Source organism: Cataglyphis hispanica, chromosome 5 (assembly GCF_021464435.1).
Source record: "Cataglyphis hispanica isolate Lineage 1 chromosome 5, ULB_Chis1_1.0, whole genome shotgun sequence".
Taxonomy (NCBI): domain Eukaryota; kingdom Metazoa; phylum Arthropoda; class Insecta; order Hymenoptera; family Formicidae; genus Cataglyphis; species Cataglyphis hispanica.
Window position 1 is genome coordinate 3,574,082 of NC_065958.1, and position 27,983 is coordinate 3,602,064.

Below are 27,983 nucleotides of genomic sequence, written 5' to 3' on the forward strand. Positions count from 1 at the left end.
ATACAAAAAGCTTTTATCGTTGTATGACTTTATCATTTGATTAGACATAAATATAAAATCTAAAGCATAGCTTAAAAGATATAAAACAGCAAACATATCGCAAGGAAGATGATACTTACGATGCTGACAGATAAAATTAAGTCGCGCTGTGCAAGGTGTATCGGACCAAAGCCAGCCTCTGCTACCATCGTACCGAGCACAGTCCTCTTCAGTGCCCTGCGGTAAGCTCCAGAATGAAACGGACACTTCCTCGCCGCTTCCAGTCCATCTCCACAACGTCCGATCTTTTTGATCCCTAACTGCGCCCATCCAATATTGACTGGATGTGTCGCTCCTTTATGGACGACCAAATAAAATTTCTTATTATTTCCCAAAAATTTAGTAATCTAATTTTAATTATTTATTTAATTGTTTTATTTAATCTTTTATTTTCCACGAAATATATTCTTTGGTATATTATTATTAATAAATAAAAATTTTTTTAACTCTTAATTTATATATATTGCGACAGCTTTTTTTATAGATTTTTCTTATATATAAATTGTATATAAATAATTAATTGAATTTGTCAGACATCAATGTTTTCAATAAGTGTTAAGTAATTAATGCTTCATAAATATATGCATTTAAATTAATCCTTATTCATAAAGCATTATAAATTTTCCTCAATGTTATAATAAAAGAGAGTATATTTTAAATTATTCGATAATGATCGATTATGCACACGATATATGAATTATTGATTTTAAAAATGGTTTTACATCCGAAAAGTTTCGAAAAACAAATTTATGTAAAAATGTTTCCATGTCTAGCTAGTTTTATTAATACTATTGAATGTATCTTTATATGTTTCTTGAAAAAAATAATATTTTAGAATATATTTTTTCAAAATGACTAATTCTTTTAAACGATTTGCGTCGTGTTACCTGTGTCGTCTCCATAGCTCCCACGAGATGAATCCTTGTAGAGCAGGATTGCTCTCGTCCACAAGAGTGCCGCCTCGTGCGCGACAGAAGGCCAAAGCCTCTCTGAATATCAGCGGGTGACGATTGTAAAATATGTAACACTTGCCATTGTAAGTTGCTGTTGATCCTGGTGGCTGATCCCGGAATTGAGGACATCTTTCGATCGGCAAGGCCTAAATTCATTTTTCACGCAATAAATCACCATTGAAAAAAGATAGAAAAACGGATTTCTTTTTATATCCTAGATTGAAATTTTAATTGTTTTATTATACAATCGCTGTGAATATACCTGATCAGTGTAGACAAACGCCTCGCACAAAGATAGCTGCACGAGAATATCGCTGGATGATGCAGTTTCTAGATGTACTGAGACAAAAGCACCAGGCATTGGCGGATTGCAAGGTAAGAAAAGGGGCTGTCCTTCCTCTAGAGTTCCGGTGAATCGATTGCAAATGGGATTCGTTCCTAAATCTGGTCGATTATTACCAACTCGAACGATGATAGTGCCGGGGACATCATCGCCTACAGATTGATTAACGATTTATTAAAACTCAACTTTAATTGTAGCATATTAATTTTATTTCAAGTCGCAGTTGATATCGTCGCAATTTATTTATATATTATATGGTAAAATACACTAGTGCGGATTATTTTGAGTCAAAATAAAAATAAAAGTAATAATAATAATTAACGGAAATATTTCACTAAAGAAGAATTCAGAAAATTATAGATTAAACGATAATCATAATTATCAAAGATTTATTTATAGACTTTATAGATTATCTATGTCCAGATGATTAAACATTCATGATATAAAAGCTTAATCTGTGTCAGTATTATAATAATATGCAATTAATATTTATAGATTTAAATTAAAGAATTTCTCTTTAGATAAAGTACGACTTTCAAATAATATTGTGTAAAGGAAAGCAGCTTGAATATGTAGTGATAGTGATACTAGTGATAGGTATACAACTTATAATTCTAGTTTTATCTCGTTACATTCGTGTAACATAATTTCTTGTTTAAATGTCTATATATATATATATATATATCTAATATATATCTATAGTCATCAATTAATAGATGATAAATTGATTTTTATCTCACTCTAGTATAAACTCAACTTATAAATTGCTATCAATATATTTTTATACTTATATGATTTTTTTTTATTTTGTAATTATATATAATTATATCTTTTTTAATATATATATATATATAATAATTGTATTGGAACATATATAATGTAATCTCAAATAAAGAAGTAATTTTAATAAAATTGCCGAAAAGTAACGTGAGATTTCAATTAATTAGATACAATTAATTTTACATCTACTTCTATTTTTTTAATTTAATTTTATTTTTTATGTATTCTAATGACAGTCTATAGGTAAAAATAATATGATATGTTATAGAAATCAAATATGTATACATAAATCAAAACGATGTATTATAATATACTTATTACCGTCAAAATAGATTTTAATTGCACTGTATTGTTTGAATTAATGTAAATTGAGAACTGTTGGTTTGATAGAAACTTTTATTTAGAGTTTAATTTAAAGGGTAGATTTCATGCCTGCAACGGGTAATCACAAATATAGTATTTGGACAGATAAAATCATCTCGTGCAATCCGCGCGCGTGCGCTACATCTTCTGACCCAGAAAATATTGCGACTGTGACCGACTATGGACAACCATTTGTCTGCCTGTTTATAGTTGTAAATTGCGCAATTACAAGTTTTTCATGTTTTGTTCTTGTAATCATAAACGCAGATTTGAACTAGCGCGACAGTCTCTTGTTCGGTAAAACTCGCATTAAAAGATATGTACATACGCGGCACGTACGTACAAGACTTTCTTATTGCACGTGCGAGCCGCTATTCTCGCCTCTAATGAGTGCGTGAACATGTAGCGCATGAGCGAGGGGAGAGCAATGTAAGATAAAAGAGAAACTCTAACATCGGGAACAAATTAAGGAACTATGTTTTTTGCCAAGTGTCACGCAAGGCAGAGAAATAAAAAAAAAGTGCGTCTATAAAAAATACTATCTTATTAATCATGATTATTGGTTGCTAATCACGCTCATTAATTATTAATTTGATTATACATTTTATCCAGCTCTGTTTTTCACTATGGCATTTTGTGTGACAAATGTGCATTTGTTATCAAAATTTTTTTAGGAATTCAATTTCATTTTTTTTGATAAAACTTAATTCTGCAAAACTTCTTGCTTTTAATCGCTCAAAAAAATAATATTCTAAAATTTTCAAGGAAAAAGAGAGCGTCACTCAGATATAATAAGCATTGTATATTCCGATATTATTTCATTTAATTTCTTAAATTCATATTATATAGCAAATGTTAATGTAGATGTACATGAGCGTCAATAATGCACAACAAGAAATTTATTATTAAAACTCAACGATTCGATTTTTTTTCGCCGTTGAAGCATAACGTGAAAGTTGCTCTTTCGCGTAGAGGAATCGAATTGTAATGTGCCGTTTATTTAATTATAAGCGGCCGGTTGAAGTCGGCACAAGAATTATCGTCAAGTATCTTGTCGGTGCTGAGCCGTGACTAAACAGCTGCTTGAGATGGGCCGCATTATACCGGTCATTGTTCCCTATGCAGCCTGTGCGTTTCTATCCGCGAGCATATAAAAGCCAATCGTCAAAATTATCGCACTTGAATAATTCATTTCCCCGAGAGATTATGCAGATTATCCGGCAGAATTCGCGCGAGCGACACGGAAGTCGTTAACAATCCACTACGAGTACGCCGAGATTAATACGGTATTATAGATGTTCACTTTGCTCGCGTGATGATTATTCAAAATTCTCTTTGTCGCTTTCAAATACGTAATTAAGCGGGACCTTGTTAATCTACCGGATAAAAGACTCGCCAAAGGATGGAAATGTTTTTATTATGAAAGAAACAACCGCTAGAAACCGTTTTTCCAGGAAACATAACGAAATGTTCTGGAGCCCTGTCCCGTTTGCGCGAATAACATGTTTTCAGTGTGCCGACAATGCCATTATTATCAGTCGTTTAACGGTGAAAGTTCCTCCCCATTCAACTAAACGACACGAAGTGAATAAACTTTCGAAATGATAACACGAGTTTTTAAACGTCGTTTAAAAGAGATCAATTAATGAAGAAAAAAATTAGAAATTTGTAATTTAATTTGTAATTAAATATTTAATTACATATAAATATTATACCATGTATAAAATACCATACATATAAATATAATTTTTTTATATACATTATTATACACGTAACATATCAACAGATATTACTTGAATCCACTTTTAAAAGAAGAAAGTTGTCAAAACATGATGAGATGTGATTAGTTTCAAAGTTGAATGTCCGGTAATCTTCAGTTGATTGATGATAGAGTTCGCGTTTCTTAATAAAACGTTGCTGAAAAATGTATGCGGCGCGTATTGCGGGAGACATATCGCAATTTTCTAACAATTGAAAGTGGAAAGACTCTCACTTTCATCGTGAAAGAGTTTCTAAACGATTTCGCATGCAAGCAGAGCCTTCGACCGGGTTGGAGAAAAGGGAAGGAAGTGCGAATTTAACGGCTCGCTTGAAACGTGATTTTTCCGCGACTCCGTCATCCGTGGACAAGATTCTCAAGCAATTTACTTTAACTATCGAAAGCATCACGGTTCTAGCCGCAGGCGACTTATCGCGTTCACAATCATAATTTCAAATCAAACGGCCGTTGAAGCATCGATTTCTTCGAGAATAGATCGCGTCGAGATTTATCGCGACCCCAAAACGCGAATAGCTAGTGTAATAAGTAGTTTGATTAAACAATTTAATAGAGAGTTTAGCATATCTATCTATCAAGAACTAAATGTAAAATTCTAAGTGATATCTTTTTTTAAACAAAAGGCAAGTTCTAAGAACTAAAAGAAAGCAGAAAGAGAGAGTAGTGTCTGCTATTAGTGTCATCTATAGATCTATACTTATGTGCTTTTCAAGTAGATATCGCAAACAGATATTAAAAATAAGTTGCTCACTTAATTTAAATTGATCTATCGCGTTTCATGTAAAGATGGACAACGTCAGGCTTCATGCTCAGCTTGTTTTGCATTCGCATTCACTTCTACTAACGCAATTATAAATTCATCTCGCCAGCAGGAATTACTTCACGTAATTGCCGGTGATGCTTATTTATCGATAGAAAGTCGAGAAATCGCGTCATGGAAACGAAAGTACCGGATGACGAACGAGATGTATATGATATCGCGGGAATTCTATCTCAACAATAAGCCTCGCATTAAAATTCATAATGAGAGACTTTACCTCCGCGTTTATCAGCAATAACATTCAGTACAGAGCATATCATTTTGTAGCAAATTACAATGCGCGAATAGCTCTTTACCGCCGTTTTTTATCGGTTCCATCGAAGAGATAATATCATAATGAGTGTCGGTTTCAATATCCGCGAAAATGACATCGAAGAAAACAGACACTGTATTGATAAACTCATAAAATCATTATAAACAGCAAACCTTCAATTACGCTGTCATTGAATGATCTCTTTCTTGCGATCATTTTTTTCATACGCTGGATAATGGGTCTTTTAATTCTGTCGCAAATTGTCTCGCTGAAAAAAAACCATCGATTTGTCAATGGTCCGAAGCTATAATTAGAAACAGAGCGAATCCTTATTTAAAAACTTCAAATGTTAATTTCCCAGCTGATCATTCTCTTAGTCATCGCTTCGTCCAGCATTAAAATTTTTAAAATTAACACATCGATCATTGTATTTTCAGTACGTGTTTAATGCTAAATCTAATTACTGTTATAAAAAGTATAAAAAATATTTTATGAATTAAATTCTCTTCTTTAAACAAATTATCCTTATTAAGATTATTTGCTTATAATTTGCTATTTATTTAAAATAATCAATATTTTTATGGGACGCGCATTAGACGAGCATGTTAAATGTTGAATACAACGAATGGAGTTTAAAAATATTTCCTGTAATTTGCGAAAAGTCTTTCTATAGCAAAAAACAGTAAATTCTCGCAAGCGGCGAAGCGCGGAGAAATATACGGTATTACTTACCGCAGCAAGGTTTGCCGAAGTCTAGTCGCACCAGCTGAACCATATACGGTTCCAACAGGTTCACGTACCACCATGGTCTACGCTCGGGCCTCGTTAGGGTGCAGGTTTGCGGCGTGTATACCTGACCACTGCTTCCGTCAACGGCGCGCTGCGGAATTCCGCCCTCCGCGCTGCTGGACTGCATGGGAGCCTTACCACCAGCCACGTTCAAAACTGCGATAATAATTAATACAATTGATCATCGTGCGTTAAAATCAATGCAAAGTCGGCTATTTCCGCAGGTGTGTCGGAAAGTAATTAAACTTTTTCACGCAACGATTGCCGTGAATAAATTCTGTGAGATTAAATATAAAAGAGGACGATAGCATTCTACGAACTTCCTTATTTTCAAATGCATAATAAAATCCTCTACAACAAGTTAACGTGCATCGTTGACAAAAAATTGACAAGTCTTCTCCATATTTTTAATGCATAACATTTTGATTAACGAAAAAGATAAATGATAAGTATAAAGTTGACATATATTATATAATTTAATTATTATAAATTATTATAAATAATTATTATAAATTATCATAAATATAAATTATTATAATATTATAATTATTATAAATTATTATTATTCTATTTTCTAGCAAATTATTCATAATACTTTAATTTTCTTTTCGATACAAAGTGCTTAATTAAAATTTTGCTTAACAAACACAATGTAAAAAACATGATATTATATTAATCGTTAATTTGACATAAGGACAGCGTGATTACAAAGCAGAAAGGAACGCAACAGATGATTGTATTGGACATGCGTGCATCTACGTGTTAGCTTTATTTCTTTTTTTCACGTGGAGCGTATACCTCGATGACGCAATGATAATTGTCTGTGAGAAAATTTCTGTAACTCATTGCCATCATCTGACCGATAAAAAGAAGGTCGACCACCACCTCCGCATGGGTGAATAGCCGTATGGCACGCAGATACAGACAACGTCGTGGCCGCCAAGTTTTGTGTGTGCAGTAAATGCCACGCATTCGCAAACAAGTTGTCGGCCTTGCGGTAGTTTTACTGTACCGTAACATAAGAATTTTATCGGCGTTAATACGCCGATGCCGCGGTCTTCGATACGCATTGTCTTGGCACTTATCTTAATTGTGTCTAATCAGAATGCGCCTTAGCGATCTACAAGATTCATTCTTCTTTGTATTTAATAGAACGTCGCGAGAGTTTTACATAGGATAATGATACTTGGCTTCCTTCAGAAATAAGTCATTTAATGATTTAATATCAATGCTTTTTATTTGACAGTCGCTTTACGTCATTATGTATACGTAAACGTCATTCAATAAACAATCTGTAAATATTTACACTAGGAGAAAATAACAAGTATTATGTATATATATATATATATATATATATATATATATATATATATATATACAAGATGTATAGACGGGATAATTTAATTATCATTGCAAAATATTTCTCGATTACTTATGTTGAAAGTACGCAATGTCAGAAACACAATGTGTTAATGAATTTCTCATGCATATGTAATATATTCTTCGTGGTCGCGTTGTTTTGAGATACCTCGATGTATTTCTGCATGCAATCTGTTACCACGGCCCCAAAGTATCTCGCGGAATCTTGCGCGAAACAATTGAGAGATGCAGAGACAATACGGTAAGCGCGTCGTATGCAGAAGACCGGTGCACGAACAAAGGATTGTCTGAAAGTCCGTTCGTATGTATGAACGTCGAGCACATCTCCAAGATAGTCTGATAATATAAGCATTGGGAAATAGCGGTCAGGTTTATGCGGGAAGGTTAATCTTTAGGCTTAATTGTATTCCGCGTCCCTCTGTGAAAGTTTAGTGCTGGGCTGTTAAAGAGATAGGAAAGTGTCAAGTTGCACAATTGATTGCAGATCACCCAGTAATTGTTAAATTAACGTTATTACAATAATGGGTTGTTAAATTAACGTTATTACAATAATGGATTGTCCAGATTTATCCTTTTTATAATAAATCAAGGTAAAATAATACTATAAATTTTTTAATTTAAGATCCAAAAAAATTGCTTTTGTTACAAATATTCTAATTAAATTTACATATATGTTATTTGTATATGTACATTCAATTAAAATATTTGTAGCTTGATTAACATATTCGATGTGTGCGTTTACATCAGCCGCGTCTCTTTTGTGCGATTACCTTAACGAAGCAATCATGATTCTATCAAGAGTAGGCGTAAGTTTGACATATAAAACGATAATCAATGCATTTTCGACCTAAACCTACATACTGGCTAACGCCCTCATGAAAGTCCACGCACGTTCTCATAAAACGTATACGTATATATTAGCGCGTGCCGTGCTTATCTCATAATTTACAGTTATTTCTTATACACGCAAACGCAAATAGTTTTTATGTTGCCATATCGTTTCCGTCAATATCGCATAACGAGAGATACAGGAAACAATCCGATTGCTCACATACTTTCGACGTAAATAATCATAATCATGTACAATATTATGTCTTTTATTCTAAGATTGAATTATTTTTTCGCTATTCTTAAAATTATTTATTTCAAAAATTAATTTAATATTTAATATTTAAATAATTCATAACTATAAGGAATACATTATATAATAATCGAGAGAATTTCGTAGAATATTAGAAGAAATATATATAAACTTAAGTCAAGAAAATGATAAATATAATATGAAGATCAAGATTTTACAATTATTAACAATAAAAAATTGATTATAATCTTAAAAATTTATCTTGTGCAAATAAATAAAAAGGCAATAAAAAGATAATTTTAAATAAATGATAAAGAGAGAGGGATGCGTTATATTTTATTTCGACGAAGAACGACGGCACTGTTTTATTTTCCACTATATGCAATAGGATATAATATCTATAATAATGTCAATTGCTATTTTTTTACGTCATGTCTATATGACTATTCCATTATTTTTCAATGTTAAGTTCCGTCCATGTACGACTTTCCCAGTATGATCATCGATGCTAAGTATACTACGTCGACATATATTACTAACTGCTCTCTGTACATATCCTTGTATGCTATATTACTATTATGAGAGAATGTTATTTATATAAATAAAAATCAATTGTAATAAAAAATACATTCATCTGTAAAATTGCCAAGTTCATATAACCGTTTTTATATAATAATAATAGTAATAATAATAATAGAAGACTCTTTTTCCTCTTCTCTCCCACTCTTTCCTTCCGCATCTTGCATCTATTAAAATATATACGTTGAATGATTTAATGCAAAGAGAAAGTTTTTTTTTTCGCTCTTAAGTACTGAAAAAAGAAATGTATAATTTCATTTTCGCAAAATGCTGTTTATAAATTCTTTAAGTTGGAAAACAGAAGATATTCTACTGATAAGCATCGAGTTTATATCTGATTTAAAGTTTTATTATTTATATGCTAGAAAATAATGTTAATAAGATAAATACTATTACTTTTCTTTTTTTCAGTATGATATATAATCTCTTTAATCTGAATTACTCTTTCGCGTTAAATTCTGCGGTTTCCTTATACTTTCTATATGTCTCCCTTGTGGCGACATCATTAACCGCAAATCAAGCTTGATTTCAAATGAGTTCTCTATGAAATTATCGTGCATTTATCACGGAAGGGAAACGAGAAGCATGCGTTTGAAAAGTCAAGTTTACGCACAGCTGCGCAAGTGGCAACTTGTTCTCGTGGTCGGTGGATCATGAGAAATTATTGCGACTGTCTTGGATAGGCAATCGAGTAATTTCGCGCAGACGTTGTTCGCGTCCAAGTTTGCCTCGTAATCCTCAAAATGAAGAGAAACATCCGCGAATTTATAATGATTATTATTCTGAAATGTCACAGTCATTACAATGTCATCAATCTGTCATATGATATTTCCTTTTGCCTCGAGAAATGAGTGTAATCACAAAAATATGCAAAATTCTATTTTATCGAATGATTAAATCTACACTATCATTCTTTATATATAAATATTCAGTAATATTTTTGGGTATTCTAATGCTGGCAACTTTCAGATTTTATGAATACACACAACATACACACAACATACACACATAAAAAATTTTTTTAAAATTTGCTGATAATAATTAGCAATAATATCATGCAAAGACAGAATGGAGTGCTTGAAAATATTTGGGTTAAAAAAATCGTTAACGATTTTTGCAGACCAAAATTCATAAATAATTTCAGAGACTATGTCCCGCCTTTCTGGTTAAGACAGTTTCACTCGTCTATCACGTGTCTATCTCTTTTTATTCTAATCAGTCGAAAACCCCGTGACCCATAATTTTGTTCCAATAACGTCGTTTAAATATATTTAAGACATTGTGCCTATTTTAATAATATATGCAAGAGAGAAATAAAAAGAAATAGAAAGGAGGGTGGGGGAAGACAAGATAAAAAAAAAAGTAAAATTCTATGTATGTAATATTATTTTCTTATATATAGTTCATCTTTAATGATGAATTCATAATGTGTATATAATCAAGAAACTTTTATAAAAATGTCATATTTATATAATTAATTAAAATTTAATAATCATTAAAAATTTACTATCAAATATTAATTTGAACTAATTTAATTGTTCTAGTGAGAAGTCTCTTTTTATGCATTGCATTATTTATAAAGCAAAACACCGAGTTGACATAAGAACTTTATTAATAATTCCTATATGCTATAGAATTGATTCTTCATCATACAAAATATTCATCAAATTAACTAATTATTGTAGAAAATCTGATAATATGTGCAGAAATACTGATAATGAATAGAAAACCTGATAATATGTAATACTTTGACTGCGAACAAAATTTAATTCCCGAATTAATATTTTATATTTATGCCATTTTATTTATCGATAAAATTACAACTTTAAAAAAAAAATTTGCTTTAAAGATAGGAGGTTAAAAGATATAACATTATTTTTTATAATTTATAATAATTTGTTTTAATTATATATATGAATGATTTAGCGATAATAAGAGCATTTCTCTTCGTTTCCTTTTTTCACGTTTTCCTTATTTCACATCACGAAGAGACAGTCCTCGCAATTGTCGGGGCGTGTCGATATTGTGTACTCGTAATCCACGCCGCGACCCACTTCCGCCCACGTCACGGCACCACTTCTCCTGATCCTGGACCAGTTTGGCCTGTCATCGAGCTCGCGGAGCATGGCCGTGAGATCTCATCGCGAACGATTCTTTCTAAGCATGCTCTTTCACTTCGATACGTTTCGCATGAGAACACGTGCAGAAATTGTATTATTAATTGTAAAAGCAGGAACAACGTCGTGTATTTCCGTAAGTGAGCGTATTTTATTCAATCATGAGTTAATTGCATGATTTTCTGATGAAATAGAAATAGGGTCGTTTCACGGTTTACTTTACTTTTTTTCTGATTTTAATTCTATTTCTGAACGAAGATGAAAGGGGAGTTAAACTTAATTAAGTTGGAGCAATAATAAATTTCGAAATCTTTTTTTAAAAAGAAAGAAGATTAAGATAATATTTCATTTATATATATATATATATATATATATATATATATATGTATGTACTGTCAATAATTTATATCATACTGATTGTGTTTCATTCTATTTAATAAATCAAACTATCTTTAGAATTTACTTGTTAATAAATTTGTAATGTGTATAAATTTTTTTCAAAGTATGAAAATTCCCAAAACTTTTTCATTTTTAAATGGTTAATATTCGCGTTTGATCCATTATATTTTAAGAAAATATATTTCTCTAAACACCTGCAAGTGAAAAGCTCATAAAAATTCAAATAAAAAAAATATAAAAACTATTTATTTTAACAAAAAAGAAAGAAGAAAACTTGTAAGATTATAATGTAAGTTTTCTAAGTTGTCCAAAAAATATTTTTTCTTTGATACATAAAAAAATCCGAATTTCTAAGCAACATATAAGTATTTGATTTGCTTTGCGGTTGGCATATTTAATCGAGAAGCGGTAGAAGAAGAATCGATCACCTCATTCTTGAGATGATCGTCTGCAAGACTAGAAAACGCATTCTGCGCGATAAATAATACCTATACATAGCATATACACAGCATGTACTGAATACGAGGTATTTATTATTGCTCGGATATCTCGTCAGTGAGAAAAGCACAAATCTTGGCACACATACATACATATATAGGAAAACACATGAGGTACTTTGGTCGTGAACAGTTTGCTAATGAGCGCAGTAATTATCTTGGAGTCGACGGATTTCATTGATGTTGTACAAAAAAGATTATAAAATTATAAGACATTCCATTTCGCGTAAAATAAATCAAATATTTTTCCCAATTTTTCCCAATTCTTTTCCCAACATAATAAAAAAGAAATAAAGAGTAATTTACAGTTAAAATGAGCGATAGATGACAATAATAGAAGCGGCATCACATGTCGTCTATAAAGACGAAGGTATTTCCGGAACGGATCGTACAAAAAACGAGGTAAATTCGTCCAATGCAGCCCCAAGGACAAGCAGGAGTCTGGACAACCTGTGCGAGAAATGCGCGCGAGATTGGGAAGGCCGCGGGCGCTTTTATAAACCGGTAACAGGTTCAGAGTTAACGGTGCACTGCCCCCACCGACACGTTGCGGCATGGCATTTCTTGTACCAGCATCGCTGGGCCTGCTCGGTCAAGGACACCTGGAAGCAGGTCACTTGCTTCCCCGAAACGTCATGGACATAAGTCCATATGGCCATATGTCATCGATCTTTATCGGCCGTTCGCATTGAATATAATTATATAAAATCAAACGATTTCGTGTGACATATATAATTACAAGATATCCTTTCCTCTATACAGAGTATCCGAGATACTTTAGCAAATCATATTTTATTTACAAAATTTTTTGTTCAATTTGTGTGTGAAGTCAATTTTTTCTTTACGAAATCATCGAAAAACTAACAATTATTAAATTATATGCAATTGAAAATAAAAGACTATTTAAAAACTAAATTTTATTCAAAATCCGATTTTATTTTAATATATTTGTAATTCAAAGATTATATATATATATATATGTATAAAATTATGTGTAATGTTAAAAATGCACTAAAGATATCAATTCAAAAGTGATTAAAAAATCCAGATGAAAGAAGATTTCAGAGTTGAATATCCTATAGTCTAGAAGATTATTGATACTTGCGGTCAAGTATTCCTATTAGGTCATTATTCCATTATATCATATCGTATACAGTTATTCCGCTAGATTATCATCGCTGTCTACAATCTATAACATCATGTATGTTGTAGATAGTAAAATATTGATTTGACATTCTACTTTTGATAACTTTGCCGGTTTTCTATTTTTCAATTAAATATTCTTAATTAAATATTTTTAAAATTATTTTTAATATTTTTAATTAGAGTATTCTTTTTTTAAGTCTTCTACCTCTTATTTCGTTACAATTTATTTATTATCACTATCGCATTTTAACAAGATATTATGCTTAATATAATATCGAATAAATATAAATTGTGTACTGAATTTTATCGAAAAAATATAAATTTATATTTGAAAGCATTTCGGGCATCAAAATATGTATACTCACCGCAGAAAGGTACACCCTCCGGCGTCCACATTCCATCGACTTGGCATTCTCTTCTTGCTGGTCCCAAGAGCTCAAATCCTCGTTCACAGAAATATGTAGCTACGGTGCCCATCTGAAACGTGGTATCCTTAAGAAGGGCATCTTCTTCATCTATTACATCATCGATGTCTGGGTAGGTGAAACGCACACTGCTATGTGCCGGTGCACCCGGATAACCGCATCCAGCGCCATTAGCATCTGAAACATAATAGATTGATTGTTATCTTAACATAATCATTACAAGTTTTTCATTATTAATAAATATATATATATATATATATATATATATATATATATATATGTATATATATTACACAGTTATATATAAGATATTCACTTGGGTATAAATATATTTCGTGCATTAAAAAAATCTAGTTCCTAAGTGCCGGAAGATTTCACTTTTAACCTCATATTGCGACAATAGTTATTCGGAATGACTAATTAATCAAATCCTGTTTCTCTTTCTAATTCCAGTTAATCCGCCCGCATATTCACGCCCACCCGCATAATGTAGATTAATTAAAAATAAATTTCCAAAGTTTTATTAAACATTTCTCAGAATTTAAAAAACGAGAAAGAATATTGGTTTAATCTCATTTTGCCATAATCACACATACTTTCGTAACAATGATTTGAATGCATTTTTCTCAATGATCTTATTTAATCATGCATGTCTATTTCATGATATGAAATTGCCTCAAATACTGGTGCGCAAATTCTCGCAAAAGTTGTTAAGCTCCTCAAAAAGATTGCACTCTCGATTATCTGCACGTTTCAATCTCTCATGACTAATTGCACGATGTAATGCAACAAGTTCTCTGGCCGTTCATCGCGAGTGCATCGCACGCGCTAGGCGAGCATACTCTTTTCAACCTCTTCTCCATATCAAAGACACGCAATCTCACATCATCACGCATCGAGTACGATCATCAACCATGTACGATGCAAAGCGGATGTACGTTGCCTCATCGGACTGCCGTTTTCAAGCTGATGATTTCAATAGGCGGCGAGTCTCATCGCCTTCCCGAGCAAAATGCTCAAATCACCGAAGCAATGTAACAATATGTTTTACGTTATTCTAGAAACAGGATCTTCCTTATATAACTGATACCGTCCCTTGTGCAACGAAAGTGAACACAGGAAACCAGTTGTAAATATTTCATGTTGTTTCGCTTTTTCCTGCGACGCAAATGAAAAATGTAGGTTTGGTCTAAGTACATATCCGTTGCCAGCGATTACGAAACATGTTGCAAAGTAAGATAAGTTTATAGACATGTGTAACGTTGTACAATAAACTCGTTTAATGTCTAAAAAGATGATTCATCAGCTTTTTAATTTAATTCTAAATATCATAATAAAGATTATATTAATATTATTACATTAATGATACATTTATTAATACTATTTTTACTCCTACAGTTTAAATTGAGAATCCTTTATTCTTAAAATTTTATAGTTCAGAAACTATATTAAATGAATATTTTCATTATTAATAATAGAAATCAACGCCGGGAATTTCAGGAATTTTACAACGCTTCTATAGCAATCTGGATTTCTGCGAACAAATCTAATAAAAGCGTTCGATCTCATATCAGAAACTGCAGAAAATGCAGAAACGTCCTTCCTACATACATGCTAGCCCTGATTATATTATATCCTTCCGTCTCGTCACGTTTCACTGGACAGAAATAAACGCAGAAACATACACGCGTTTCGATAATAACCCGTCATTATCACCACCCTATCATTTACATGCACATACGACTATCAGCGATTTCGAACAGAGTAAAGTACCGAACTAGTCGCGAGAAAGCGAGGGATGTAAAACACTGGTAAGATACGTAACGGAAGCGATAACGCAAGCTGCTCACATCCTGCGGCGGTCGCGCAATCGTCTAGGAAGTCATCGGGTATGCAGTTGTGTGTATTGCTTGCGGCCGACATGATATGTGCCAATCCAAAAAGAGGAAGAACTTCAACTGACAATGACAAATTTCACTCGCCGTTATTGCGCAATGACATGTCGTCGTTTTTCTCAAAAAAAATTTTTTTCCTGATTGAAAAGAATCTAGCACATATTATATATGCAATCGCGCATTTGACGCAAGAAAGATTCCTTTAATAAATTTTAATAAAAAACATGCAAATGTTTTTTTCAATTTTTGCAAGTAATATTTACAAGAGAAGCAGAAATATATATAAGTTTGTTTATCTATGAGAAATTTATAATATATATTATATAAAAATTATGATACATATATATAAATTTTAAATTTCGCATTGGTAGAGATCTCGATATATGTACAGCTTATCAAAACAATTTAGAAATATTATAAAAAATTTAATATTTTATATGAATATTATATAATAGATGTCATAAGTGTGATAAATTTCTATAAATCTTTAATTATAACATATGTATAAAACAAGATTTTTCTTCCCTCTCTCTTCTTCTTTCCTGCTTCTTTTCTTTTACATATTTTGCATTTTCAACGATGCAAAGCATAATCGAATGCTTCTGAGACAATTTACACATTGCATAAGAATCGCATCCACGAATCGCGTGCAAATCTCGAGCGTTTTTCATCGGTTATACACAGGCGCGTCCTGAAATCAGTGAAATCATCTAGCATCTCGCCTTATCGGCGGTCTAGCAACAGCAAAAGATGGATGCATCAAATGCAACGAAATTATAGAAACGCACTGTAACTACACGCATGCACTTGGTAAAAGCGGACGTTGCAGCGCGAGTGCAAAGGTCGTTGACTTTGGATGTAGGATATGCAACTTGTGTTATCGTCAAATGTTGATGTACAGATTATTATTTGTTTATGAAATAGCGAAAATTCTAGTTCCTTGATTTATCGATGTAAAGTGCAGAAACAGTGAAAGAGTTTGCGATAACATTAATATACGGAGAGATATATGAACCAATTATCACCTCCATTATAAAACATCAAGATTATTTTTATGTTTTTTTACCTCGAAATTCAAACTCAGCAAAAATTATACAGTTTCTATTGTATATCTAATCTGTCTTATGTAACTTTATATTAATATATTAATAGATAATTTCGAAGCCATATAAGTCATATTATATCCTATGGATTCTTATAAGTTTTCCATTGTGCTTGTACGTGCGTGCGTATAAAAGTTAATATCAAAATTATATATATATATATATATATATATATATATATATATATGTAATTATATATAAAATTTTTGTTAAAATATACAAACTTTAAGAGATAAAAAAAATTGTACGCTCACGTCACCTGCCTAATTTGGCACGATAGTGTAAATGTTTGGCTCAAGAATGGCCTTTCATTCCAAACGCACGATCGAACGGTGCTATTCGTCGACAACACAAGTAACGTCTTGTGGGCTAACTGTGTAACGGTTCGCACTATTCAATTAACATATTTATCACGCGTTTTTATAATCATGCGTGCGACGCGTCAATAAGGACCAGCAATGCGGTCGGCCAAACGCAGTAACTTGTAATGGCATAAACCCCGTTCATTTTATTGAATGTATTATTTTAAAAAATATCGTAACATGATCCTGTTCTTCCCAAGAGCTGCGTTTCGTGAAATTAGAATACAATAAAAAAAATTAAAATATCTTTAAAGCGTAATTTTCTTATTATAATATACAATTAAGATTACGAGAAGAGGAAAAGATCACAAAAAGTTAGCTGTATAGAAAATATATTATTTTTTCATTTTATTTTGGCATTTTTCATATTTGTTATTTTCTAATATTTTTTAATATTTTATGAAATTGTATTAATTATTTATTTAAGAGTTCAATATTATTTCTGTTATGATATCTTCGATTTTATTAAACAGTATCGTATATATATATATATATATGCTTTTTGAGAAAAAAGAAATCGATCGATAAAGATAGTGATGATATAAGACTCAAAGCAGGTGCGCAAGCTATCTGTCTCTTGTTACGATACACGCATGTTACATGTTCATATTCTCGAGACTGCGTTACGTGCACGTGTTACGAAGAATAAAGATTCTAGTAAGCAGTATATTTATAACTTGCATACAAGAAGACGAATAACTATTATGTTTCATAAGCAGCAACAATAATCTATTCTTTTTAGTAATGCAACAATTAATTATTCAACCAAAATGTTAATATACAAACATGCTAAAAAGCAATAAAATATATTCCTTTCAATTTTAAAAATGATTCATGATAATAATTAAATGTCATGCACATAATTTTTAAATAAATGAGATTGTATCTATCAAAATATTTTATGTGCGCAATTTATGTTATATTCTTGAAATAAATGTCGCAAACAATAATTTGTTCGTTATATCCGCTTAATGTAGGTTGCCAGCATCATCGTAATTGTTAAGCCGCAAATCGGGGCAGAACCTGAAGCCGAGGTCCGATTTGAAAAGTACTTTATCCTCTGCCGACGTACATGATCGTCATCAACGTACGCAGCCACGTGAATCGTAAGTTACCAAGAAATCGATTAGAGACTGGCAACCAGCCGCATCTTACGACGCAGAAAAATTAACCACTAAGCTATAGCTGTAAATTATTGCGGGCGAGAAAATATTGCAGACAATTATAGAGAGTTAAAAGACAGGAAGTAGTCAAAAGATAATAGTTATAATATAAAACAAATACAATAGATCCAATATTCGCACTTTGCTGATAAGAATATGAGTACCTTGCCAAATTAACTTAGAAAAGCAATATTAATTTAAAGAATATTTTTCTTTAGATGAATAGATCAATTTTTGACAAAATAATCTGTCGTAATTCTTTTATATGCAATATATCGAATATCATTTAGTATAGTGTTTAATGCTTCAATCATCAAGCTGTCATACTTTTATTGGATTCATAATATTTAATTATTAAATTCTGCGCATGTATAAGGAATAAGAGAATATGAATATTAAATACTGAAATAATAAAATTAAAATTCGCAAATGGTGTCAGTAATTATAAATGTAGCCTTAATGTTACATTCAAAATAAGAGAATTCCATCATCTCAAAAAGATGATTCTTAGTATTCTCGAAAACTAATAATTTAAATTGTAAAAAATCATACCTCTTTCTTTATTTATTACTAATTTATTCTTACTCTAGTTTATAAAAATATTCAGTTTATAAGTATTTTTATTTTAGTTTATAAATATTCAAAATAAAATATTTTAAATGTTCCAATACATCCTTTTCAAAATGCTAACAATAAGTAGTATGTGCTTCGGGTAAATTAGCCTATGTAGGACAATAGAATGGAGACAACGCGTCGAAAAATCGCATGGAAAGGATAAAAATTATTCCGGTGTAAATATCAGGTCACTGCTATTTTACCGTTATCCTTAAAACGATTGTCATACCTACGTCTATCATCTTACCTCACAACCGTGACAAATACACTTAGCAAATTACCAGTATTACTTTCGAATTTTGTGCTATTTAGGTAAAATCTTATATTTGATTGATAATTATTTACTTTTATTTTAATAATCAGAAAATAATCATTTCATTATTTTTCGATTTAAATAATGTATTATATGTATAATCATTATAGGTTAATTATTACAAGTTAAATTGTTTTAAATATAACTGTTTATAAAAAATTAAAGTAACATAAAAAACTTAAGTCAAAATTAAATTTAAAATTAAATTTAAAATTGTGTAATTTAGTTATATTAACAGACAAAATTTTGATTCCGCTAAGTAAATCAAATATTTTAATTTTTATTAATGATTATAATAATTGAGATAATATATCAATTCAAATATTATATATATAATGTAAGAATATATAACATATTATCAATTATCTTAAAATTTTTGAGTTGTATGAATAATGCGATTTATATGTTGATCTATATTTAAAGTACTTCAAATAATAAAATTTATTATAAAATATTATTTATAAAGAAATTCAGTTTTACTTATAATAATTTAAAGTTATAAAATATATATATATATATATATATATATATATATATATATATATAAAAGAATATTATAAGATAAAATAAAAACTTTATATATATATGTATATTATAATATATAAATACTTTTCTTTTTACTGCGCCTAAGTTTCATTTCACCGTAGATTCTACTAACTTGCACTCATCAGGTTTTGTTCGTATGTAGTACATGTGGTTTCAATGTTCGGAGTTTCGCCCACGCCGTAAGAAAAGTGGATAACCAGGACAAAAGTAGAAGAGAAAAGGTAGACATCGAACTCGCCTTCTTTTTCCTGTTCATTCGCCTGATATTCCCGTTATTTCACGGAATTGTGGGAAATTGGGTACTGAGCCAAGCTAATTAAACACGCCGACCTTTTGTTTTCAAGATGTGCCGATGTGTGAATCAACATATACGCGAAATCGCGTCTAATCCTACAATACGACGGAAATGAATACATTTATCGCGAAAGTTAGCTGTCAATGATTGAAAGTCAAAAGTTATATCCTTCTATCCTTGTAATTATACGACAAGCAATGATTTAAAAAATAAGTTAATTAGACAATTTCAGAAGTCATAATTTAACACAACTAACGCTTCTATTAATCCCGTTGATAAATCAATGTGATAATTGTAAAAAACGTTTTACGTTATCAAATTTAAAAAATGCCTTTTGCAGATTCCTAAGATTTTTAATAATCGATCTAAACTTGGAGTTTGTAGCTGTATCTAAATCTAACTCTGATGATATTATATGAAGTTGGAATGTGCAACTGATGATAAAATTAATATTATATTTATAATATCATCATATCAGTTACAAATTGTCCAATATAAAGATTACAATTTAACTTATAATAAATCTATATGTAAAAATCTCTTCGTTTATATTTTATTGAAATGAGATATCTGAATATAAATTAATGAATCATCGACTGACTCGACAAAGTAATGAGTAATAATAAAATCTGCTCACGTCCCAGTTAATACTTGATGACACCGATCGATTTAACGGCAGCATCGATCTTTTATAGTTTCAACAGGAAGCCATTCATATATTCAAGAGGACAATAACTGTGTATGCGTGTGCGTGTGTGTGAATATGACTCAACGACAATTGAAAGAAGCTATTTCGAGAACGTGCAGTTAAGGGAAGTGTTTGAAGAGTGTACAATAGAAAAAAAAAATGATGCACACGGCGACATGTGGGAAATGCAAGTAACCACCATTTACCGCGAGATACAATCTCGGTCGTTAACCTAACTTGTGCGGAAGAAGTAGCCACATATATATTATTAAAATAAAATGCAAAATCGAGTAAGGAGATGACGGAAATATTTACTTTGCATATCTTCCGAACAAGCTATTTTTTTTCTTAGATTTTAAGAAAGGTAACCCATTCTTAAGTTCTAAAGTTGTTGTTTAAGATTATTATTTAAGAAGTTATATCATGCTGCTAAATCAATACTTAGCGATAAAAAATTATAAAAAGTATCAAAGCCGAATTTATTAGCAGAATATTAAAGTCGATGTGTGAAAATATTTGCGATGAAATTGCTGATACTGTTAAATTATACAAAGACATATAAAAAATATTTGCATTGGATATATTTCGCAAAATTCAATGTACTTTCACGTTATTCCATAAATTTTACATTTCAATAACATATAAATGCGCGAGTAAATAGGTAAATGACTTTCCTCGAGGTAGTGCACCTCGTTAGAGGGCTTAGTCGACTAAATCTCGCAAACTTCTCTTACGCGTTATTGCCATGATAGAATTTTTTCACCGGTCACTTTCCACTATAAAAAAACAAGCGATGATCGTGGAAAGTCGATTATACGCATGCATATTGAAGATGAGAACTCGTGCTGCATGAGTATGTCGTGTTTCATTTACGAGATGTACATTTATGCGTTTAATGATGAGCACGCGCTTCTCTTGAGCGAGTCTAGTGGTGTCTTCGTTAAAGCGAAGACGACGTTGAAGGATTATCCCGTTTAACCGGACCGGAGACAGAAATTACATTTACGGGTTATCCTGCAAGATAATCGTGCGAAGACGTAGCAAAGTTCTACGAGGGGAAATATGTAATTAGATTATTTAGAAAAGCATTTCTATAAAAATTAACCGACACTAATTGGAGACACTTTTTCGGAGTCATCAATCGTGCTTTCATTTAAATGATGCTTGACGCAAATTCAATTTACTGTCACGCAATGAAAAATTTTACATCAAATAAAGAAGAATCGCGCGGTATATCTTCTCATGAAATGCATTCTAACGCGCACGCATTATATACATTATCAGCTAATTGATGGATTATCTCTTCGTTTATTTTCCGATATTTCTCGTCTGTAAATTGCGTACATAATCGAGTGTGCTTTGGTAATTCGTTATTAAATTCAATAATGCCGTAAGCGTGGGATGATTTTGACCCAAGATGAATTGCCGAGAAAATAAAAGAGAGAGAGAGAGAGAGAGAGAAAGAGACTCTGCTAGAGAGACGTGTTACAAAAAAATTATATTTATATATTATATTATATATAAATTTATTATATCACGAAATGGTTCATATATTATATGCTACATTATAGAGTTCTTATAAATGTTTTGAAAATTTTTCCATTTCCTTATTTTTACTGAAACAACATGGTTATTATAATATAAAATACAAGCAACTGTCTTTTAAAAAAATTTTTCTATTTTATGAAGAATCTATTCATATTTACATTAATGCTCTAATTTATTAATATATAATTCGAAAGTTGATGCTAATTTAAATGATCCTATAATTAACTTATAATGAGCACATTCGATTAGTTGCCGTATTTATACGTGTACTTGATTAGTGGCAGTTTTGTTGCAGGTTCTGCAAGATAGAATATTTCAATGATACGTAAAATAGAGACTGTCGTTACGAACTGTAAGCATTGTCTCATGATCAGCCAACTCATTAAATTTCTTAGCGTTTAGAAAGCGACAAGTGAATGGGGTGCAATAATGATTATAATAATCTTCAGTGTATTAATGAGGCGCTATATTTTCCACGGGAGATTAATTCATCTTTGCACAAAATGCCTATCCACTGTGTAATAAAGTTCTCTAAGAAAATATTCAATTACGTTCTTTAAAAGAAATTTCTAATAAATCGTTACACAAAAACTCGATTAAAAGCAATCGTAAAAAATAGCTAATTTTATATCGTGTTTCATTTACACATATCATTATGTATAATTCTCATGTATGTAATTATAATATATATATATATATATATATAGATTGTAAATATATGTATATATAGCATACAAATATTTTTTTATCGAGCATTTAGAGTATATCTGCAATTTATTATATAAATATATAATTATAAATATACAATTATAAATATATAATTAGCCAATCAGCACATATATATAATTTGCATATTATAATTTGTTCATTTTTGAAAAGCTTTCAAATATTTAAGAATATTTCCTGACAATTATTATTTGTAGAAATTTTTATGTATAATAATTGTTATTTAATATATAATGTGTATTTAATTCTCGAGATAATCGATAATTAGAGCAGTAAAAAAGAAATTTACGCACTTTTGGCAATCAGAGCGATGAGAAGGAAGCAAAGTGTCTTGCGTTCCATTTCCTTGGCGAACTTCCGCGTGGAAATTTTCAATTTGTATGTCCTCTCGTTCCGGAAAACTGGAGAAACTGCTATTCCGGTACAACTCCGAGACGGAACAGTAATTAATACGTCCGTAACAATCGCACTTCGTCGGTTCCGAAAGAAAAGTTCACCGAATGCACTTCGAGAAAAACATTATTACCGGATATGGGCAACTCTCTTTATTTTTTTCTTCCGAGCATCGAACGCGAACGTTTGTTCGAAACGCGAGTTTAAAAAACGCGCATGCGAATTTGTCTCTCAGGTATCTTCGAACAGGATTAAAATAATAGTGCTCGCACGAGTTCACTGCCAGAACTCGTGGTGTGACTCTCGAGACTTCAATTTTAAGTATCAATGTACCGATGTCGGACGTTCTTTCCTGAGGACTGAGACGCTTACTCTCTGGGTCTCTGACAGGAAGTCGACCAGGTGTTCTGGTCCCCTCCACCTGCTATTCCTCCCGCCACCATCTCGACAGGTAACCGCTGTGCTGGTTGCCATCAGGAACGAGGCTGGCTTATGCGACCGACTGACTGTTCATCCTCCCTTCTTTTTACTTATCCGCCTCTCCTTTGGTATTCAGGTCAACCTGCATGCCGATACGTCACCGAATAGCGAGAACACGATAGCTTTTCCCGTGGGATAGCTGAATTAGCTATTTTGCTAAGAAAAACGATTTTTGATCAACTTTCCCAAAGAAAAAGCTATTTGGAGGAATGTAACAGGGGTGTGTTGATACACGTGATTATGTGTAACAAATAAAATGTTTTAACATATTTATACAGAAAATTCGAAGAGATTATATGATTTATGAATGATACAAGCGGAAAACCGCATTTTTTTCATCTTTTAAAATTTTCTAATTTACAATTAAACTAAAAAATGCTTTGTTATAAATAGAAAATATTTTTCTATATTAAATATTATTTGATTTATAATTGTTATTAATTTTTTCAAAAACTTCTAATTATTAACTATTTTATTATTAATGATACGTTTTAAAATTATAAATTATTATTTTTAAATGATCAAACAGCAATTAATCTAATATATACCGACAGATATAATACCTTAGATTTAATTGTTCGTGTAATTATACATTTATAGAGATCGTAAGAAAGTGTTGGGGTAATTTTACAGCAAATGACGAAAGAATATTGTACGGAGCTTACGTGCATCGCGTAACGTATTGTTATAATAAAATGTCGAAAACGTTTAATGCAGATTGAATCGAAGTTTTACATAAAAGTTAATTCTAAGAATTAAACATATAAATTTCCCCAATTCACGCTTTTACATAATTCTTGACGTTTCTACGATGCACGATAATTGATAATCATCAACTTGCAATCGTCATGTGCGATATAATTGTAAATTCACAGAGCAAAGCACACGGAACTATAGAAATGGAAACGAGGCGTCTCGAAGAAAATAACAGATATATAGAGCTCCCGCGAATATATGCAATTGCGAAAACTCGTGGAAATTCTACGGTAATTTGTAACAATGTACTAGCAGTTAAGAACAACGTATGCATAATTTTGCGGAAAGTATAAGTGAGATCATAATTTGTACATTGTACCTAAATAATTTCTTTTTCGTAACATGGAATTAAATTAATAACAAGAAAGATATTTCTTGCAAAATACACGATGTAACGGAATAACAATCTCCTCATATGTCAAAGCTTATGTGGAAATTATGTAAAGTTTATCTGAATTATATTTCTAACTCGTCTTTCCAACTTTATTTTAAAAAAATTATTCTTTTCGAATTATGTGTGTGTACTCATATACATATATTTTGTATGTGTATGTACATATATATATATATATATTTTATAATTATATACATATAGTTTCTTGTTTAGATGTAATGTAAAATTTTCTTTCATTTTTCTTCCGGTCAGAAAGAATCTAGAATGCCTGCACTCAAGAAAGAAGGATTAGGAAGATGATCACCCAACCGCGTCACCCTAAACCAGCTCGCCTAGCCCTCGGCATTTCCTTGTTCGAGTTAATTATGGTTTCTTGATGCTAACAATGAAGAACATCCATAATTGTATCTTTACAGAGCGCCTCATGTGCTGATTAACGCAACCATGAAATTTAATAGTCCATGCGTGTATCAGAAGTATCTCATGTGCTTGGGATCCAAGTTATTTCAATGTGCATTGCGATAAATTTTGGAAAATTGCAAAAAAAAAAAATATTTCCAAGACAGAGATCAATTCATATTCTATAATTTTATATCAGAGTCGCTTTTAATTCAAAGATATCTCTTTTGGAAAAGCTAATGGGAAGATCGAGCTAAAAGATTTTCAAAAAATTTGCGAATGAATTATATTCAAACAGAATAAACCTTATATTTATATAATCTTTCTTTTAAAATAAACAGATTGACGTACAAAGAGCATAACCGGGTTTTTGAATGCAAAGTCATACATAGGTATGGTTCGTCTGCCGCATTCCGTGTCACTCGATCAAGAAGAGGTCGCGATTGATTATTCAATTAGAAATGAAATGCGTGAACATGCGAGTAGAATCGCGTACGCGCCTATCATGCGATCGCAGCCATTGCATTTATGACAACCGGTTGCTTTATGATAGCCACAACGAATCAATCGTGCGTGATTTTCGATTATCGTGCGTAATTCTTGTTTACTCGATCCTATTTCGAGATGAAACGGATACTCGATCGCTCGGTTAATCACAAAATAAAAATAAAAAATGTCAGCTGCGTATTCAATGCAGAGAATGCAATTATGCGTGAAGAAGCATTTAGATCTCCGCAATGCAAATCACGCATTGAAATCTCTCTGAAGAGAGAGACATATGTATAACAAGTATATTTTATATGTACATATGTTTAAGTATAATTATGTGAGTTATCGTTAAATCTATATTTATTTTTATGAAAAAAATCTTTGAATATAATTATATTTGTTTCAAAAAAATAAAAAGAGAAATACACATCAATATTATATATTTTTAATTTAATTATATACGTAATTATAAATTTAGAAAAAAAAACATCGTTGTAGGAAATAGTGTTATTCACTGGTTTTATGTTTGTAATATTTTTCTTTCATTATATTTTCTAAATCCGATTTTTTTATACTAAAATCCAAAAATTAAAACTGAAATTTTAATTATATTTTTCTATATTTAAATGCACAATATAATATATACACACAACATTTCATGCGTATAAAATTAACAGTATCTGTTAAACTTTCCCCAATTTTTCACTCGAATACTTACGACAAATACTATTGTGAAATATTATATCTAATTATCTAATGCTACTCCAATCTATTATTTCTAATGCATCTAAAATATAATGTGAATTATGATAATTGCTATATTTATGTACATAGAATTAAGCATGTGATTCTCGATGGATTAATTCTAATTACTTTGCAGTCGTAGAACTGAGTGAGTACAAGGCATTGTTCTTACAATTTACAAATCGCGATTGTACGATTAATATATTGGATCAAAAAATAGATGGATTAAATTTGTCAAAAGATGGAAATTCGGTGCAATGAAAGCTAGCAGTGTATGTCGCTTCACGAATCGCCTCGAATCGAGTCACTTGTTAGTAACGCCGGCTTCATGACCCACATACCGCGACCGCCATACAACACAAACGTAACACTTTGTAGCCGCTTATGGACTCACGAATGGACACATATATGCGCCGATCACATCTGCATTGCGTATGCACATGCACAAACACATCTCACGCGAGTACCCCATTATCGTGATCAGGTTTTCGTTCAGGTTCCCGATGATTCTGGCACAGCGGATTCGACGATATTTAAATATAAAATATAAAATAAAATCCCCATGCATTTTTTTATCGATTATTTAAAAAATAATACTCAATTTTCATAATCATTAAATATTTTCTTAAGAATAAAAACATATAGTAAGCACACACTGTTAGAATTCCAAATTTTTTCTGTAGATTTGTTGTCAAATGTCATCGTGCAAACTTTTTTTTATTGCAATATACAGTAATGCAATTGTGTGATTTAAATCTTCACAATGAATAATTATTATAAAGTAATTAAATTGTTGTTTATTAAATAGTTATATATTCTAATCGCTCATGTTCTTTCTTTCTCTCTATATCCTTTATTGCATTTCCTATATACGGATAAAAAATTAATTATTATTTTAATAACAACTAATGAGAAAGATGGAGAAAGGACTTATAATTCTGCATGTATGAGTTCCTTGCAATAATTGTAATAATAATCCGTTACAAAGATTTGCACAAAATGGATATTATGCGTGAATTAACTTGCGGTTCTTTCTCGTAATTTTGTGCGAAAAATTTTCTTTTGTCAGTTTACACATTTCGTATGGGCAACATATCAGTTTCTTGAAAATAATTACAGCATTGTTCTTCTTGGAACATTGTTCTTTCTATAAATATATATCATACTTTTTACATTAAGATTTATAAAGATATAACTCTTAAGTAATTTCTCTGCTTTATGAATCAAAAGACATAAAGGAAAAAGAGTACAGTGGAATTAGAATTATAAGCTTTAAATCGCTATCGCCACTATCGTTTTTAATCACTTCCTCAAATTCTTTGACAGAATTTTT

The 27,983-nt window shown here is 31.2% G+C and overlaps 1 protein-coding gene across 3 annotated transcripts in view; it reads right to left on the reverse strand.

The window, feature by feature from the left end:
• LOC126849666 (uncharacterized) overlaps nt 1–27,983 on the reverse strand; it is a 41,479-nt gene that overhangs the window by 5,576 nt on the left and 7,920 nt on the right. The window contains exons 1-6 of one of the 3 annotated variants that reach the window (XR_007687424.1): nt 23,289–23,756; nt 13,682–13,918; nt 6,061–6,273; nt 1,255–1,487; nt 927–1,138; nt 120–334 (exon numbers count right to left, since the gene is read on the reverse strand). Coding sequence is in view for 2 of the 3 variants with exons in the window: in XM_050591718.1 (XP_050447675.1) it covers nt 120–334; nt 927–1,138; nt 1,255–1,487; nt 6,061–6,273; nt 13,682–13,918; nt 23,289–23,337 (1,159 nt within the window). In the remaining variant the exon portion in view is untranslated. Of the gene's footprint in view, nt 1–119; nt 335–926; nt 1,139–1,254; nt 1,488–6,060; nt 6,274–13,681; nt 13,919–23,288; nt 23,757–27,983 lie in introns of those variants that run through there. The other 2 variants (XM_050591718.1, XM_050591719.1) reach the window with 2 other exon arrangements.